The sequence below is a fragment of the Barbus barbus genome (assembly GCF_936440315.1).
Source record: "Barbus barbus genome assembly, chromosome: 22".
Taxonomy (NCBI): Eukaryota; Metazoa; Chordata; class Actinopteri; order Cypriniformes; family Cyprinidae; genus Barbus; species Barbus barbus.
The window spans coordinates 13,401,074-13,415,496 of NC_136750.1; the positions used below are offsets into that span (position 1 = coordinate 13,401,074).

Here is a 14,423-nt window from a genome sequence, read left to right on the forward strand (position 1 = left end):
CATGCCCCTGTCTACACCAACCGCCAGACCTGCAAGTACTGCAGCAGGAAGGGGAACATTTTGAAGTCAAATGTGGTCTGCAGGGTCTGTAAGGTCCACCTGTGCCATATGCTGAACGCAACTGCTTCATCAAGTACCATGAAGTAAATGGACACGTTATGACACATGAAAAAAAAAAAGTTCCTAAATAAATGAAAAAAATGTTCTATTAAATTTATTTAGGTTTCATGTATTTATTTATATTTTATATATGTTTCTTATAATTTAAATATATATGCTTTTTGGAAAAAAAATGACCAGACTGGTGAGGAACTATGGTAACTTCATTGACCTTGATTTTCAAAATAATATTATTATTTTTTTAAAGTCACACAAGTTTAAAAGTATTTTAATAACCTCCAATAACACTCCAGGGTTGACATTTTGAATTTCCAAGTATTTCAATGAGTGCCCTATAAAGGGTTAACAGTAGAATATGTCGAAATCAAAACAATATTCGGTACAAAAGTAACTGTAAATAATGCAGCTCAATTTTACAGCTTTCTACATTCTGTCCAGCTAGATTTTGGTTTAAAGGTTTTTATGTTTTGTCATCAAAGTCATTATAATAGTTACCTACAAGACTTATTAAAATGCACCTCTGAGTAAATACATCTCAGCAGTGGTACTTATCCGATTAGACAAATAATTTAATATGATGGAGGTAAAAAAAGGCATTTTATCACTTTGTAACATAATACCTCGAGCCCTGGTTATTTTCTGACCCTGATGTGAAAGCAGCTTTGATCAGTTGTCTTATGCAATCTTCAGAGATCCCAGAAGAGCTCATGGGAACTCAGGCGTTGGTAATTCATAGTGTCTGTTGTTCCTCTCCAAACACATGCACATCAAAGCATCGTGTCTTTATGTTCCTACTCTAAAAATGGATTTAACTGGATTGAGCTCCAAAGGACGCTTTTTGATGGTTTTATGTATAGTTTCTTACCTTTACAAATCCACCGTTGCTGAGGGGAGCTGCAAACTCAAGGCCAAATTCAACCTGAGGGGTTATAAAGAAGTGGAGAAGAAGACGGTGGTTATTGGCGGTATGTTTCCCGTTCATCAGCGCTTAACGGACACTGACAGCAACACCACAATCGCTCCAGAGTCCTCTGATTGTGAGGGGTAAGAAGCTATATTTCATATTTATTATACAAGCGAAAACTCGCCAAGAAATGCATGATCTTTTTTGAATGGGCAATGAAGTTATTCTTATGATGGGTATATAGCCTACTGTCACAATAGTGCACTCAAACAAAACATGCATACTTGCGTGTCGCTATTAGATTAATGCGTATTACTAAAACTGAAAAGAGACTTCATTTTAAATGCTTAATTTGTCTTAATTACTGCATTTATTGCGTCTTTACTTTGTAATAGCAAAGATTACAAAATCATTGGTCATGCAAAATTAATCAAACTATTGTCCAAGGAATAATTACAGCTAGTCCTCCCAAGAGACCACTTTTATGTTCCAGAAAATAACCTGTTGTGCAGTTTATTGTGTTAATCATCCTGCCTGGAGACATCTAGTGGTGACCGCTGGTATTACATGTCGTGCATAAATAGATTGAGATATTAGGAGAAATAAAAGCAACATCAACAAGATCATAAGTACAATTTGGCAAGATATATAAAAGCAAATTAATTAAATTGTAGCTTAAATTAAACATAACTCGGTCATGCACCCCCCGAGTGAACAAATTGAAATAAACAGTACAGGCTGTAATTGAGTGAATTATGTCTGGGAGGCCCTATTCAATTCTAACAGGTGCGTTCCCCCTCAGCTTTAACTTCCGTACTTTCCGCTGGGCTCAGACCATGCTGTTTGCCCTGAATGAGATCAACAGCAGAACTGACATCTTACCGTATACTGAGCTGGGTTACGTCATCTATGACTCCTGCTTCACCATTTCCAAAGCCGTTGAGGGAACACTCACCTTCCTGACAGGCCAGGACGAGGCTGTGCCCAACTACCGCTGCGGGGATGGACCCCCCCTCTCTGCTTTGGTGGGGGCTGGAGGCTCTGATCTGTCCATTGCCACAGCCAGGATACTCGGCCTCTACTATTTCCCACAAGTACCTTTCAACTACCACTGTATTTGGGACAATGGATCTATTACTAGATCTATTACTCATATATTACTATAAAAGAAAGCCATGACTTGAATACATTTTTACATAAAGTACAAACATGTCAAGGTGATACAGTTGTGATATCTTAATGAAGAGAAGAACATCATTAAATTGAGGAAATCCTTGAAAATCCTTGAAAAACTCATTTAGTTGTTTGCCATAATCTTTTGTTGTTATTTGTTGAAAACGATTATTATTATTATTATTTAAATTAATTATATTTAAATGATAAATTATGTTTATTTATTTGTTTGGTATTGTCTCATGTGGTGCAACAAAAAAAATGGAAGCATGAAAAAACAGGATACCTGAGTATTTTGGTAAATTGGTAAGAAGTTCTAAATTTCTAAAAACTGTAAATCTATCTATATCTATCTATCTATCTATCTATCTATCTATCTATCTATCTATCTATCTATCTATCTATCTATCTATCTATCTATAATACCATTCAAAAGTTTGGGGTAAGTTTTTTATATTTTTTATAGAAATTAATAATTGTATTAATAAACATATATGCATTAAATCAATCAAAGTGACAGTAAAGACATTGTTGCAAATTTCAAATAAATGCTGATTGACCATTCTATTCATCAGAGTGTAACGAAAAAACAAATGTATCCGTTTCCACAACAATGGTAAGCAGCATAGCAGTTTTCAGCATTAATAATAATAAGAAATATTTCCTGAGCACCAAATCAGCATATTAGAATGATTTCTGAAGGATCATGTGACCCTGAAGACTGGATTAATGGCTGCAGAACATTCAGCTTTACCATCACAGGAATAATATACATTATAAGAAAACAGTTTAAAAAAAGTTTTAATATTTTGTATTAATGTTTAGAAGTGTTACTATATTTATTTTTTTTTTTTGATAACATTAATGCAGCCTTAGTGAGCATAAGAGACTTTTCTCAAACATTTGTATGGTAGTGTATATGAAAACAATGTTTAAGAGGTACTCTACCAGTCAAAGGTTTTTGATCAGTAAGATTTTTAATGTTTTTCTCTTCTGCTCACCAAGCCGACATTATTTGATCCAAAATACAGCAAAAGCAGTAACATTGTGAAATATTTTTACTATTTAAAATAACAGCTTTCTATTTGAATATATTTTCAAATGTAATTTATTCCTGTGATCAAAGCTACATTTCCAGCATCATTACTCCAGTCTTCAGTGTTACATGATCCTTCAGAAATCATTATTATATGCTGATTTGCTGTTCAAAACATTTTTTATTACTACAATTATCGATATTTAAAAAAGTATTTATGTTTTTTTTTTCAGGATTCTTTGATGAATAGAAAGATCCAAATATCAGGATATATCTGAAATAAAAAGCTTTTATTTTAAAAGCTTTTATTTTAACATTATACATTATACCATTCACAAGCTTGGTGTCAGTATTTCTTTTTGGGGGGGGGGGGGGGGGGTTTATAGAAATGAATACTTTTATTTAGCAAGGATGCTTTAAATATATCAAAAGTGATGATAAAGACATTTAGTTAATGTTACAAAATATTTCTATTTCAGATAAGTGCTGTTATTCTGAACTTTCTATTCATCAAAGAAACCTGAATTCTACTCGGCTTTTTTTCAACATAATAATAATAAAAAAAATTCTATTATTCAAATAGAAAACAGATATTTTAAATATTTAAAAAATTACTGTTCCCTGTCGATACTTCACTCGTACTGCGTCGCTAGACACTATGGGGAAAACTCCTTTTTCTCCAAGGACTGAAGACTTTTTCAATAACGCAGTGTGACTGCACGGCCATTGGTTCATGCAGTAAATAAAAATGAACCAATGGCTCGTCAGCGGCACTGCACGAGCCTATGGCAGCAAAGGACCTGGGAGTCAGGATCAATTTGGCCAGGAGCTCCCTGTCCCCCAGCCAACAAACTTTGTTCCTGGGGACAGTTTTCGACTCAGCCCGCATGACGGCAAAAGTCGCGCCAGATCGCGTTCTGGCCACACGGCAGCTCACGGCTTCCTTCAAAATTGGAGCCCTTTACCCACTCAAATCGTTTCAGAGGATTCATGGCCTCATGGCCTTCGCATCGCCAGTTCTTCGGTTGGGCCTTCTCAGGATGAGACCCCTTCAGTACTGGCTGAAACCTCTAATTCCGCCTCATGCGTGGCGTCATGGACCAGGCCTGCGTGTCAGCCCTGGCCCCCTGGAAGGACCTGCGGTGGTTCGAACAAGGCGTGACCATGGGTTTGGTTTATAGAAGGAAGGTTATTACGACGGATGCCTCTAACACAGGTTGGGGGGCTCTGTGCAATGGCAAACCGACCTTCAGCTCCTGGACGAACGCAGAAGGACAGATGCTCATAAACTGCCTCGAAATGATGGCAGTATGTTGAGCTCTTCCTGCCAGTCCTGAAGGGACACCACGTGCTAGTCCGCTCAGACAACACCTCGAAACGCCTTTTCGAGATGGCAGAGCACCACTTAGTATGGGCACATCTCAACCTGCGTTCACTGAGAGCAGCTCATGTGCTCGGCGTGCTGAACCAAGGAGCAGACATGCTCTCTCGGATGCTCCACCCACAGACGGTTCAAGAAATCTGGCAAATCTTTGGCAGGGCAGAGGTCGACCTCTTCGCCTCCAAAGACAACTCTCACTGCCAAATTGACTTTTCGAATAGCGACGACGCTTGGCCCACGAATGGCCCAACCTCCTTCTATACGCTTTTCTCTCGATTGCTCTGATTCCTCAAGTAATCAGGCGAATCAGGGAATGCAGGCACAAAGTGCTTCTAGTGGCCCCACTCTGGAAGAACCAGCATTGGTTCCCGGAGTTATCTCAGCTGCTAATAGCAGCTCCGTGGCCCATTCCCCTGAGACGAGACCTCCTCTCTCAGGCAAACAGAACAATCTGGCACCCCCAGCTGAGCTGTGGGACCTGCATCTATGGGCACTCGATGGGACTCAATAGATCTCCCCGAGAATGTCCTGAATACCATTAAACAGGCTAGAGCCCCGTCCACGAGACGCCTCTACACCCTTAAGTGGTCGCTTTTCTCTGCCTGGTGTCAAGCCCGCGGTGAGGACCCGACAACATGTGACATATCAGTGATATTGTCATATCTACAAGAGCTGTTGGATAAGGGCCACGGCCCTTCCACGCTCAGAGTCTACGTGGCAGCTATAGCAGCTTCTCACGCTCCTATAGCCAGATAGTTGGTGGGCCAGAACAACCTGGTTGTCCGTTTCCTGAGGGGTTCTAGGAGGCTCCATCCGCCCCGACCCCTCACAGTCGCTGCATGGGACCTGCCCACGGTCCTGAGAGCCCTTAAGGACCCTCCTTTTGAGCCACTACAATCTGCAAGCTTAAAAACACTGTCGCTGAAGACCGCTCTGCTACTAGCGCTAGCATCGGTGAAGCGAGTAGGTGACTTGCAGGCTCTCTCTGTAAACCCTGCCTGTCTTGAGTTTGGGCCTAACGACTCTAAGGTCGTCCTAAAGCCAAGACACGGCTATGTCCCTAAGGCGCTCTACACTCCGTTTAGGGCCCAGGTTATTATGCTCTCTGCGCTCCCCTCTTCTGAGGAGGACCGAGAGTTCAACCTTCTCTGCCCGGTCAGGGCATTGAAAACTTACATTGAGCGTTCCGCGCCCTTTAGGCAGACGGAACAACTCTTTGTCTGCTTTGGCGGCCGCACCAAGGGGTCTCCGGTCACAAAGCACAGGATATCTCGATGGTTAGTTGACGCTATTGCACTAGCATACTCCTCCCTGGGCCTCCAGAGCTCCATTGGAGTGAGAGCCCATTCCACTAGAGGCGTGGCCTCCTCTTGGGCGTGGTCTAGTGGTGTGTCCATGGCAGACATTTGTGCGGCGGCCGGCTGGGCCTCGCCGTCCACATTTGCCAGGTTCTATAACTTGGATGTCCTAGCCTTACAGGCTCGGGTTCTCTCTGCTTAAATGGCACACGCTTGTCTTAAGCGGTCCCCTCAGGCATTGCCTGATTCTCCAAGAACGCTCTTGGCCCCATTCCTGGTACTGAGGCTGTACTTATGACCGTTGAAATGATTTCTAGGCTGGACTGACCTCTAAGAGTTCGGTCCTCATGCCTCCTGCAGGATTCTTCCTGCTCATAATTGGTCCCTCTGAGCGTTATTGCTCAAGGCCAGTTTATGTTTGTCATTTCTCTTCATGGCATGGCGGGATTGTATTTGTTCCCCATAGCGTCTAGCGACGCAGTACGAGTGAAGTATTGACAGGGAACGTACTCGGTTACTAACGTAACCTCGGTTCCCTTAGATACGGGAACGAGTACTGCGTATTATGCCATGCCATGCAGCTGCACGACTCAGGTCGTCGCTTCAGTCAAATTGGCCTGTTTTCCTATGGCGAAGCGCCCGCTTATATAGCCAGATGACCCCGCCCCTTTTGGCGGGCTCTGGCGGGCTTTGCCGCCATAGGCTCGTGCAGTGCCGCTGACGAGCCATTGGTTCATTTGTATTTACTGCACGAACCAATGGCCGTGCAGTCACACTGCGTGATTGAAAAAGTCTTCAGTCCTCGGAGAAAAAGGAGTTTTCCCCATAGCGTCTAGCGATGCAGTACTCGTTCCTGTATCTACAGTGGGGATCGAAAGTTTGGGAACCCCTTGCAGAATCTGTGAAAATTTGGATTATTTTACCAAAATAAGAGAGATCATACAAAATGCATGTTATTTTTTATTTAGTACTGTCCTGAGTAAGATATTTTCCATAAAAGATGTTTACATATAGTCCACAAGACAAAAAAATAGCTGAAATTATTAAAATAACCACATTCAAAAGTTTGGGAACCCTTGGTTCTTAATACTGTGTGTGGTTACCTGGATGATCTACGACTGTTTTTTTGTTTTGTGATGGTTGTTCATGAGTCCCTTGTTTGTTCTGAACAGTTAAACTGAGCACTGTTCTTCAGAAAAATCCTCCAGGTCCTGCAGAATCTTCAGTTTTCCAGCATCTTTTGCATATTAGAACCCTTTCCAGCAGTAACTGTATGATTTTGAGATCCACCTTTTCACGCTGAGGATGATTGAGGGACTCAAACACAACAATTAAAAAAGGTTCAAACATTCACTGATGTTCCTGAAGGAAACACGATGCATTAAGAGCCGGGGGTGAAAACTTTTTGAATTTGAAGATCAAGGTAAATTGTACTTCATTTGTCTTCCAGGAAACATGCAAGTATCTTCTGTCGCGTCAGAAGGGCAGTACTAAATGGAAAAATATGATATTTCAACAAAATAAGAAAAATTTGGACATCTTCATCCTGTTCAAAAGTTTTCACCCCCCGGCTCTTAATGCATCGTGTTTCCTTCAGGAGCATAAGTGAATGTTTGAACCTTTTTTAATTGTTGTGTTTGAGTCCCTCAATCATCCTCAGCATGAAAAGGTGGATCTCAAAATCATACAGTTACTGCTGGAAAGGGTTAAAATATGCAAAAGATGCTGGAAAACTGAAGATTCTGCAGGACCTGGAGGATTTTTCTGAAGAACAGTGCTCAGTTTAACTGTTCAGAACAAACAAGGGACTCATGAACAACCATCACAAAACAAAAAAACAGTCGTAGATCATCCAGTTAACCACACACAGTATTAAGAACCAAGGGTTCCCAAACTTTTGAATGTGGTTATTTTAATAATTTCAGCTATTTTTTTTGTCTTGTGGACTATATGTAAACATCTTTTATGGAAAATATCTTACTCAGGACAGTACTAAATAAAAAATAACATGCATTTTGTATGATCTCTATTATTTTGGTAAAATTATCCACATTTTCACAGATTCTGCAAGGGGTTCCCAAACTTTCGCATGCCACTGTAAGGGAACCGAGGTTACGTTAGTAACCGAGTACGTTTTTGCTGTACTTTGGATCAAATAAATGCACGCTTGGTGAGCAGAAAATATATTTTTTTTAAACATTAAAGATCTTACTGTTCAAAAACTTTTGACTGGTTGTGTACACTCACTTTCAAAAAATGACTGCTTTTTACTTAATGGTTATACCACATGACATTTTTAGAGCCATTCGTTTTAAACTTTTCTTGAGTACATTTCTAAGAACTTGGCACATGTTTTAAACTAGATTTTTTTTAAGACTTATATTTGTCATTGACTCGTGTATTTTTAGGTTTAATTTATTCCATCTTTTAATTACTATTTAATAATATCAGAAATCCATCAATAAATACACCTCTGAGCATTTAAACTGGGCTGAATTTGTTTTTCCATTCCCCTAGATGAGCTATGCATCCTCATGCTCAGTTCTCGAAAGCAGGTTTCAGTACCCCACCTTCCTCCGCACCATCCCTAGCGATGAGCACCAGTCTGTGGCCATGGCCAAACTCGTGCTTCATTTTGGCTGGACCTGGGTGGGTGCAATAGCAGCTGAGGACGATTATGGGAAATATGGCATCAAGAGGTTCAAGGAGGTGGTGGAGGAGGCGGGAGTTTGCATATCCTTCTCTGAGACCCTCCCCAAGATCAGTAACCCAGAAGCCATCGAGCGCATCGTGCAGGCGGTCCTGGATTCCACGGCTAAGATCATTGTGGTGTTCTCCTCCGATGTGGATCTGAGCCCCCTAGTGGGGGAACTGCTGCGCAACAACGTCACCAACCGCACCTGGATCGCCAGCGAGGCCTGGGTCACGTCAGCCGCCATCTCCCGCCACCCCCGACATACTGCCTGTCCTGGGGGGTACAATAGGGTTTGCGGTCAAGCGTGCAGATATACCCGGCCTGAAAGAGCATCTGCTGAGCGTTAGTCCATATAATGACACACTGACAGAAGAGTTTTGGGGAATAGTCTTCAACTGTACTATGAATTATAAGCAGGTATTGAAAGGCATGAGGAGATGCACTGGAGAAGAGATGCTGGAGAAGTTAGATAATACCTTCACGGACGTGTCGCAGTTGAGGATTACATATAACGTGTATAAGTCTGTATATGCCGTGGCACATGCCCTCCATAACCTAGAGGATTGTGAACCCGGCAGTGGCCCATTTGAGAATAACACATGTGCTGACATTACGAAATTTGAGCCTTGGCAGGTACAACACACATTGACAGTAATGTTTTTTTTGTTGTTGTTGTCTCATTTATAACTATTATGTGTTTTTCTTTTAGCTGATGTACTACTTGAAAAATCTCCAATACACTGTTCCTCACACCGGAGAGGAGATATACTTCAATAATGGCGACGTAGATGGCTTTTATGACATCTTAAATTGGCAGAGTGATTCAGAAGGAGGGGTTACATATACCCACATTGGTTATTACAACAGCACAGCACCCCTTGAGGAGAGGTTGATCATCAATAATGGCTCCATCATATGGAACAATGATATTCTGGAGGTGAGGAATGTTATGTCACGTGATGTGTGTAGTGTAGTTTAGTATGGTCATAAAATAGAGCATATAGATTATATAAACAACAAGGCTGTCAATCAATTCAAATATCATTTTTTAATCAATTCAATCATTTAATATTTAATATATATTGAATAAATATGCAATATCCATCTATTCATAACAGGATTTTTTATCTTTTACATATATATATATATATATATATATAAATATTAGGGCTGCCCCCTAATAGTCGACTAACTGTTAGTTGACCAGAATAGGCTTGGTCGACCGAAATTTTCTTAGTCGCAGAAAAAAAAGAAATTAATAAATAAAAATCCACATTGGCGAAGACCCACAAATCGTTAACGGCTGGTCTATGTGGTAGTACATCAGTCAGGACATGCACACTGCAGGACAGATGGCACCGGTGCGCTCACTTGCTCTTAAAATACTCCCTCATGTTTGCTCATACAGATAAGCAGGGGCGTCACTATGGTTTCCGGGCCCCCTGAACATCATTGACATCATTCCCATCTGCGATCGTGTCCCGGGCCCCCTCTCCCTCTCCCTTGGAATCGTCGTAACCTTCCCCCCCATTATGGTGCCCCTGCAGATAAGAGTAATACATCTTTTGAATATGTAAAGACTCTACGTTTATTTGTGTGCACTTACAATATCAACAAAACATGGAGCTTTTTTAAAATTATGAAAGCAACAGGATGCGCGTTCTGCCATCTCTGTCTCTGTGAACTTGAAACTCGTGCATGCTTGCCTTACAGACATGAAATATATATATATAAATATATATATTTATATATATATATACAGAGAGAGAGAGAGAGAGAATGAAATGTCTACTTTCAAATAAACCAATTCAAATGGAAAACAAATATTTTCAGATTATGTAATCCGTATGAAACATGCCTACAGGCACATATACAGCTGAGATGACCAGTCAGTGTCACCAACATCATTTCTCTCTCTATTAAAATATTTAATTTATTTAATACATTTTCATATCTATCTACATCTAATATTTAATAAATATTACATGCTGTATCTATCTATCTATCTATCTATCTATCTATCTATCTATCTATCTATCTATCTATCTATCTGTCTGTCTGTCTGTCTGTCTGTCTGTCTGTCTATCTATCTATCTGTCTGTCTGTCTGTCTATAAGGTATATTTTATAAATATTTCATGACTATCTATCACATTATTTAATATACTATCTGTTGATTAAAACATTAAATATTTAAGCTATTCTTTATATTTGATAAATATTTCCTATCTATTTATCGATTACATTTAATTTAGTTTATATTTAATAAATATTTGATCATATTTATATTTTGTAAAATAGTTTGTTATTATTGCATGTGCAGTCTTATAGATTAAAAACAGAAGAAAAAAAAAAAGTTGTGTTTCTCTACTGTACTGCTTGTGTTACAGACACCGAGATCTGTGTGCAGTGAACGATGCCAGCCCGGCACCAGGATGGGTATCCGACAGGGAGAACCAGTCTGCTGCTTTGACTGCATCCCCTGTGCAGATGGGGAGATCTCTAACACAACAGGTCATGGGAACAATGACATTTTTTTAAATTGATTACTTTTAACTGACCATTTAGTCAATTTTAACAACTCATACACTTCCAACAGATGCACGAGGCTGTATCCAGTGCGATGAAGACTACTGGTCCAATGCCAATCATGATACGTGTGTGCCAAAGACCATTGAATTCCTGGACTTCACTGAACCTCTTGGGATCACACTGATCGCCATTGCTGCTTTTGGCGCTTTAGCAACTATTGTAGTTGCGATTATCTTATTGATGCACCTTAACACACCTTTGGTGAATGTCAACGACCCACTGCTTAGCTTCTCCCTGCTGCTGGGTTTAGTGATAACCTTCCTCTGCTCCATTGTGTTCCTCGGTGAGCCTCAGATGTGGTCTTGCATGACCAGCCAGGTGGCTTTGGCCGTAGGCTTTGCTCTGGTCCTCTCCTCACTAATGGGCAAATCTGCTCTGCTCATGCTGAGAGCCAGAGCCGTGAAAGCCGTCAAAACTGCTATGAAGGCAGCCAAAGCAGCAGCAGCGGCATCTGAGCAGAGTCCCGACACTGCCGTCATGGCTCCAGCTATTCCTCAGAAGAATGACGTAGACCCCATACATCCCAGGCACCAGAGGGTGATAATGATAGTGTGCACCCTGATCCAAGCGGTGGGTTGCACCGTGTGGCTGATTCTGATGCCTCCACACCCCGTGAAAAACACAGCCGCCCAGAACATCAAGATCATCCTGGAGTGCGACCCTGGAAACATCATCTTCATCTGCTCCATCTTTGCTTATGACATTCTTTTGGCTGTGCTGACTTTCAGTTTTGCATTTGTGGCACGAAAGTTGGAAGACCACTTCAACGAGGGCAAGAGCGTGACCTTTGGCATGCTGGTGTTTTTCATCGTTTGGATCTCCTTCGTGCCCGCCTACCTGAGCACACGTGGGAAATTCATGGTGGCGGTGCAAATCTTTGCCATCTTGGCTTCCAGCTTCGGTCTGCTCGCGTGCGTCTTCATCCCCAAGTGCTATGTACTCCTTATCAAACCAGAGAGGAACAAAGAGGAACTGATGATACCCCGAGCCAAATCACGTGACACTGCCGCCAGCGGAAGCTCTGCATCGCTCGCCACCACCAGCAGCTCCGCTAACGCTAACGGAAGCACCGTATCCACCGTGTCTCTAGATGACTGAAGCCAGTCCCTAAAAACTATCTACTGTGTCAATATAAGTCTTGTTATATTGGACTTTGCCATATTTCCGGGATCTTTGATATAAATTTAGCCAGATGCCAGATCTAAAACATAAATGGCTTTAAGGGGGTCCTATCATAATTTTTTACTAATTTGTCCCCACAATGTCTACTTATAATAACTTCTTTTCATAATTTATCATGATTATAATTTAAGTTTTTATGACCATATTTCATGATCTATTACCCCTAGCAGAGTGTCTTTTTGTTGCTGTTTTACTTTTAAAACTTGCATGTAAGCTCTTTGCATGTGAACATTGCTGTGCAGCACTTTTAATATCTAACTGCGGGTTTGCTGATAAGTCCAAAATAATGTTTAACTGCTGCATTCCAATATATTCATCTAACATCAGAATGCTGGGAAGGCTCATTTATGGAGCTTGGCTTCAAAAACTTTAACAATAAAAAGTTAAAGAGCAGACCAAAAATATAATCTAAATATCCAACTTTAGACGAAAAGTGCAACACTTACAATAAATAAATTAATCCATGTTAAACAATACATTTTTACATTTTTTTCGTGAATTTTGCACAGTACAGTTACAGTATGTTTGCATACTACATGCATTTAATTTCAAATGATCAAGGAACAATTTATTGCTTTTTTTGTGATTTTAGTTTTGGTAGTTTAAACAACAAATACACTATAAATCATAAAAATAGAAACAAATAAAGAGAAGGGAACAAGAAAATGATAAAACCCCCTTTAAGTGTGCAGGAATTTGTGCTCAGGGATGTTTGTACAGGTATGACTGTAGCTTAGTTGTTCAAATTACAAGAAAAGTCTGCACTGATTACATCATAAAATATAAAACAAATCTTTTCAGAGGCACATTTTAGTCTTAAAAGGATGACAAATAAAGAGGTAAATGTAATACTGAAGTCTGACAGCAGGTGGAAGCATTGAAGGTCCATAAACTGAGATCTCTTTCCACTGGAAATGACACGGTAAATTAAACTTCTATTTGTCCTCATTTACTATATAAAAGAATTGTTGTAATAGTTTTGCTAAAAAACAAAACAATTAAGTATATTTTTGTGAAAATTCTGTAAACTATGCTGTTACATTATTTGTGGATTTGAAAATTAATTTTCAAATTTAGATTAGACTGCATGTGTTTTAGACAAATCTGGGAGGCATCATGGATTCATACACCCATTGCATCTAATGTGAACTGTTAAGAGCAAGGTACCCAATTATGAACAGGACTCTACTGAGGCCTTCACTGTGTTGCTCTTAAACAGTACTAATAAAAACATGTATTGCTTTGTCTCTTTGCTTTATCCTATTCATAAAATAAAAGTTACAAGAAACTACCAATGTCAATATGCTTTATATTTAATATTTAATAATTTGGTGATTAAACCCCCCACAGACTATTAACAGTTCCTGCTCCAAAGAACATTTTTTTTTTATTATTATTAATCAATTATATATATTTATTGTAAATTTGATCAATTTTTAAAACGCCCCCAAATGGACATGGCTTAATTACTGTAGTTGCTATGTTCTGATCATCAAATCCTTTGTTTTTCCATCAAATGTATTCTAACTAGTTGATTGAATAAAAATATTTGAACTTTATATTTAAAAATGACCAAGTTAGCATCAGTTATCTAGTTAGCAAGCCAGATAGCATCAGCTAACTTTTTTTTTTTTTTTGTTAAAGGCTTGCTATTGATTATATATTATCATAATTATTGATTATATTCTTTCTTTCTTTAATTTTTTTAAGCTAAAACGGCCTGTTCTCTGATTTTGCTGTAAATGTATAAAGCAAATTGCTTTGTAAAACTGGGGGGACATTTTACCCCACCTGTGGACATTTTTCATACTTGGTTTATAATTTATGCCATTGTCACTAAAACTATGACAACTTTTCTGAACATCACCAGACTCTTGGTCTCATCCTTTGAAATGCTTTTCCCAGCCTTTAATGCAGACAATTCCAATTGTTGCTTGTTTTGGGGCGTTTCTGCCTTTACTCTCCTCTTCAGCTGGTGAAATTCATGTTCAATCGGATTTAAATCTGGAGATTGACTTGGGAATCTAAGACTTTCCATTTCTT

The 14,423-nt window shown here is 39.7% G+C and overlaps 1 protein-coding gene across 1 annotated transcript; it reads left to right on the forward strand.

The window, feature by feature from the left end:
• Nucleotides 1-922: 922 nt before the first annotated feature.
• On the forward strand, nt 923-12,296 carry LOC306888650 (vomeronasal type-2 receptor 1-like; the record flags this gene model as incomplete). Its single annotated transcript, XM_079447084.1, is given in 7 exon segments — nt 923-1,164; nt 1,827-2,118; nt 8,430-8,861; nt 8,863-9,240; nt 9,317-9,544; nt 10,997-11,120; nt 11,206-12,296. Coding segments are annotated over 7 exon segments (2,787 nt in total).
• Nucleotides 12,297-14,423: the final 2,127 nt, after the last annotated feature.